The following is a 4,874-nucleotide window of genomic DNA, read 5'->3' as shown; positions in this document are numbered from 1 at the left end:
CACTTATGTTGTCGGCCAGCTTGTTAACAGAGGTGATGTGTACAATAAACGAAACAGTTGTTATTTATAAGTTCTACCGGTAAAACTGGTAAAATTTCCCTCCGCCTTAACAATATCGGTATGTAATATCGATATCTTTCAATACAAATATAAGTACAACATAGGGATCGCGCAAAGTAAGTAAATAACAGGTATTCGAAATCGTTTACAAATTACAAAAGTAAAGTTTTTTTTTTTAATAAATTGGGAAAAGAAATATTTCCAATTTAACAAGTTTTTGTATCGTTCCTCGTTCAAAATTGGAATAAATTCCCTCGGAAGGGAAGGCACGATTTTAAGCCGGTTATCGAAACCGCTATTGTTATCGGTGTCGTTGATAATAAAGCCACCGATGTAATGTGCTGCATACTCAGCTAGAATTTTAAATGCTCTTTGGCTGTGCAATAGTCGTTCACCTGGTCGGTTCAATAACCCTTTTCCTAATAAAAAACTGAGGAAGAGGCAGATATATATATATATGCAAGTGCAGATAGGTATATAATATTTCTCGCCAACTAAGAGATTAAAACAGAAGTACACACGATGTGTATAAAAAAAAATTCCCTGTCCATTTCATTGGAAATTTATTTCTCGAACGAGGAAATTGTATCAAACGAGTTAATCCACTGTCTCCATATATTCCATTCCTTTTAAAATTACCGAAGGAATTAGAAGATTATCTTAGAAGAACTTTTCTTTTTCCATAAAAAAATCTTTTTATCCATTTTCGAAATTTGTAACGCGAAACTTGAAGAATATTATTTATCGCGAAACTTTTAGCGAATAGAATCGAGTTTGATCGATTGTTCGTCGCGGGGAAGATACAGTCGCCATAGGAACGGAACACTTCCATTTATGGCCGATGTCGCGGCAAAAATTGCAGCGTATTTTCACCGTCGAGGTTATGCTTTGCGGTTCCGCGGTTCTACGCGCTTATTCGCGACACGATTGAATCCCTCGTATGGCGAAAATGATCGAAACGCCGTGCACATGCGAAAAAAAGAAGGAGATCGAGAAGGAGGAACGAACCGATGAGGTTTATCGGACCTGCAATCTTCCGACACGATTTATGTATCCGCGTAAGTGTATATATGTGTTCGTGTGTGCATGTGTAATTTATTAACACGACATTTTTCATATTTTTAACGAGTTACATGATCTTAATTATATAGCTTGATCGAATCTCGACGACAGATCGGTCGATAAATGTACGTATAACGTCTATTTTTTTTTCCTTTCTCTCTTTCTTTTCTCCTTTTCCTTTTTCTTTCTTCGAGGCAAGGATTCCGCTCGAATGTTTTATGTGCAGTTCGTCGAATCGGTTCGCAGATTGATTTCGCGTGTAAACTATATACGACAAGAAATTCCTCGTATAGCTAAAACGATAACGTTCTGCTATTAATAAGTCGGTATTGACGATCGTCGAAGCTTATCGGGTAATACGTACATTTTTGCACATGTCACAGAAACCTTTTCACGAGATAGGAACATGTTCAACCGCGTGTACGTACCACGTGTGGCATTTTCGTTCGTTGAATCGGATGTGCGATCTTTCGGTAAACGGATCGACTTGGTTTCTCGATTGAGAAAGGAGAGAATGATTTCGCATACGTGTCGAAATATCTACGCTCACACTGTGAATTTGTGTGGGTTTCGTACATTTCGTAGTCTTCATTACTGCACAAAGTATTTGTATATATTGTTGCGTCTATCGTAACACGAAATATATTGTATTGTCGTAAATATACAACGCGAATATGCATTTTTCACACATGACTGAGACTGAGATATTAAAAAACGAAAGTGCGACAGATAACGGAAGCATTTTTTTGTGTCGTATAAAAGATACATTCCCAAATAAATAAATGAAATTAACGAACGCTGCATTCCAATTTCTATCGCCTCGAGAAATACTGCAATGGCTAATCCAGAACAGTTAAATACGCAGAAAAATAACTCGGCTGCGAAGCCTCGAATCGCAAGATCAGATCGCCGCGAAATATACGTTTCGCTCGTAAAAATGCAGAGAAACAGATCCCTCGTCTCGCTAAAAAAAAAAAAAAAAGAAATAATTTCACGAAAACGATGAATTTTTAATATCGATACGAGGAAACTGGCTGACCTTTGGGTGGCGCTCGATGTTGATCTCTGGTTAAAATTGAACCGATTCAAGATGAAAAGACGATTAAAATGCCGATCAGCCGTGATGAACCGTCACCTGACGGAAAAAGAAACTGTCTGTTGAACCGAGACAGTAGTCGAGAATCGCGCGTTTAAAAAAAAGGAACAAAACGTGGAATTTGCAGAGAATTGTAGGTGGAGTTGTAATACGTACACGCTGTATATACGGATGATATATTTATCGAATGGTATCTGAGCAACGGTGACCGTTTCAGTTTGTTCCGTTGGCTGCACATCGAGACGCGATCCCTCGTTCAGTAAGCATCCAGCATCTCTCAGCGTACCATGTGCTGCTTCCTCTTGCTCGTTTATCTCTTCTTATCGGTCACCGCTCGAGACGTCAGCGCGGAGGAAGTGGACTGCCAAGTTTATAATCATCTTTACGTTTGCCTGGGCAACAGCGTGCTGCACAGCGTCGCGTTCGAGGATGTGAACGCGGTGCAAACGATCGAGGATATAGAGCTGCACCTCGAGGGCCTCGGGGTCCAGGATATCGCCAAGGACGCATTCCTCGAAGTCACCAACACGTCCGCCCTCTACATCCGCGACAACCAATTGTCCAAGATTTTTAAGCACTACTTCGCCGACTTGGACCAACTGACGTATCTCGATTTGAAGAACAACAGCATAAGGGACATAGAGGATGGCTCGTTCGCCAATTTGGACAGTTTGGAGACGTTGATATTGGATTACAACAACATGATCGCTTTCCGCCCAGGTATGTGGAAGGGTCTGGTGGATCTCCACGAGTTGTACGCGACGAATAATAAAATCGCGTTGAGGAGGAACATGTTCAAAGGTCTGAGAAACTTGGAGACTTTGGCGTTGGATTGCAACGAGATCAACGAGATACCGATCGGCGCGTTCAACGGGTTGCCCCATATCGATCTTCTTTATCTGTCGAGGAATAAAATCTCGTCCCTGCAATTGGAGGTGTTTCGCGGATTAAGCGAGATCAACGAATTGGATCTGGGGCGAAATTCGTTGAGAAGCGTGTCCGGTGGAATATTTCGTTATCTGAGGAATCTAAATTCATTGTGGCTGAACGGGAATCAGATCGTCATGATTAAGGCGGACACTTTCGAGGGGTTGGACAATCTGTTGCTCCTGTTCTTGAACAGCAACAACCTCCGTTTCGTGGACATGTCCGCTTTCGCCAGGATGAAGAATGTTACCGTCGATCCCGGCTTCAAGATAGCCGGGAGGACGATGGACAATGTTTCAAACGTGCAAGGACGATTTCGTTGTAACAACGTCGCGTATCAGTTGCCGTACGAGTGCACGGAGATTGGACCTCAGCTTCATTGATGCATAAATTACCCAGCAGTGTATAACCAGTGCCGGAATTTGATATAGAAAACGCGTTATCCGTATCCATTGTTTGTAAACGAGAATTTCGAATTTCATCGATCAAAGATCATTCTCTCTAGGTTTCCCCCCCTTCTTTTTTCATTAATTTTATTTCATTATAATTTCACGCCGGTCACGTGAATACATACGTCGAATGTACGGATTTCCTTTCTTCTTACGGTTATATACGAGTTTTCTTTGAAAAAAAGTGCAAAAGAGTTGTTTAGAGAGATTCCATTACCATTTCTTCCAATTCGTTTCACAGTTATTTTATTTATTTTTTTTTTTTTTTTTTGTAAAAAATTTTCTACCAATCTTTTACGCTTCAATTTTTACCGGTACACATGTCGCGCACGCCTGTGTCAACAATGATTTGTGTAAAATATTAGCGAAATATAGAGAAAAAGAAATATAAAATAGACAAGCGAGGAGAGGATATCGTCTATCATGGGATAGGGGACAAGTTTATCCGATAAAAGATCCCATTTTTGCAGGAGTGTTCAAGGGATATCGACAGGACGAAACTCCTCTACCCCATCCTTGTTACAGAAGCACGGCGATGGATTATGGATGGTACGCACCGACGATTCACACCGTGCCAACCTCTTATTATCCGCGAGATAATTCTTTCAGCACAAATCAAGGACGCGGTGGCATGTATCGTAATTGTTCCTTGAATACGGTATTGGATAAGAGCAGAATTTAAATTTCTCGTACGTTTCAAATTCTCCAATCTCACGTTTGATTATCTCTGAATAATTTTCATCGAAGAAAATGCGTTAAGTCCGATGTATTTATTAAATCTCTCGAAAATGTAACTTCTCGTTAATTATCGTATATAATAACTTTGGCGATGATCGAATCGACAAATTGTTAAAATTATGTACACGATCATTTTTTAGCAGAAGAATTAAGCCGTGTCGATCGATTCTAGTGTAGTTTCCAGAGATGGAAATATATCGATATAATTTTCATTTTAATTTAAACAATTTAAATACTGCTTTAACGATTTTCGTTGTGAGAGAAGAGTGAGAGATGTAATCGAGGCAAGAGAGAAGGAGATGCAAATTATAAACGTGCATATAGATTCTTCGAACTTGATACACTTGATGTATTTTAGAAAGAGATATAAACGAACATTGTAATTGCGAAATGAAGAAATTATCAAGTATATGGAGATAAAAAGAATGTGTACGATATCTTAATAATTAATAAATTTTTCAATTTTATATGTATATATATATATATATATATAAAAAAAAGAAAGAAGTAAAAATTCAAATCTCGTATATTTACAAAATTAA

At 39.1% G+C, this 4,874-nt stretch overlaps 2 protein-coding genes across 2 annotated transcripts in view; both read left to right on the top strand.

Moving 5' to 3' along the window:
- LOC108003847 (metalloproteinase inhibitor 2) overlaps nt 1-4,874 on the top strand; it is a 144,104-nt gene that overhangs the window by 98,928 nt on the left and 40,302 nt on the right. The window lies entirely within an intron of this gene.
- On the top strand, nt 1,528-4,799 carry LOC108003846 (leucine-rich repeat-containing protein 15-like). Its single transcript, XM_062082678.1, has one exon. It carries the CDS (start codon nt 2,506-2,508, stop codon nt 3,526-3,528), a length of 1,023 nt encoding a protein of 340 aa, XP_061938662.1. The 5' UTR covers nt 1,528-2,505; the 3' UTR covers nt 3,529-4,799.

This window comes from Apis cerana, linkage group LG12 (genome assembly GCF_029169275.1).
Source record: "Apis cerana isolate GH-2021 linkage group LG12, AcerK_1.0, whole genome shotgun sequence".
NCBI lineage: Eukaryota > Metazoa > Arthropoda > Insecta > Hymenoptera > Apidae > Apis > Apis cerana.
This window is presented reverse-complemented; position numbering and strand designations above follow the sequence as displayed.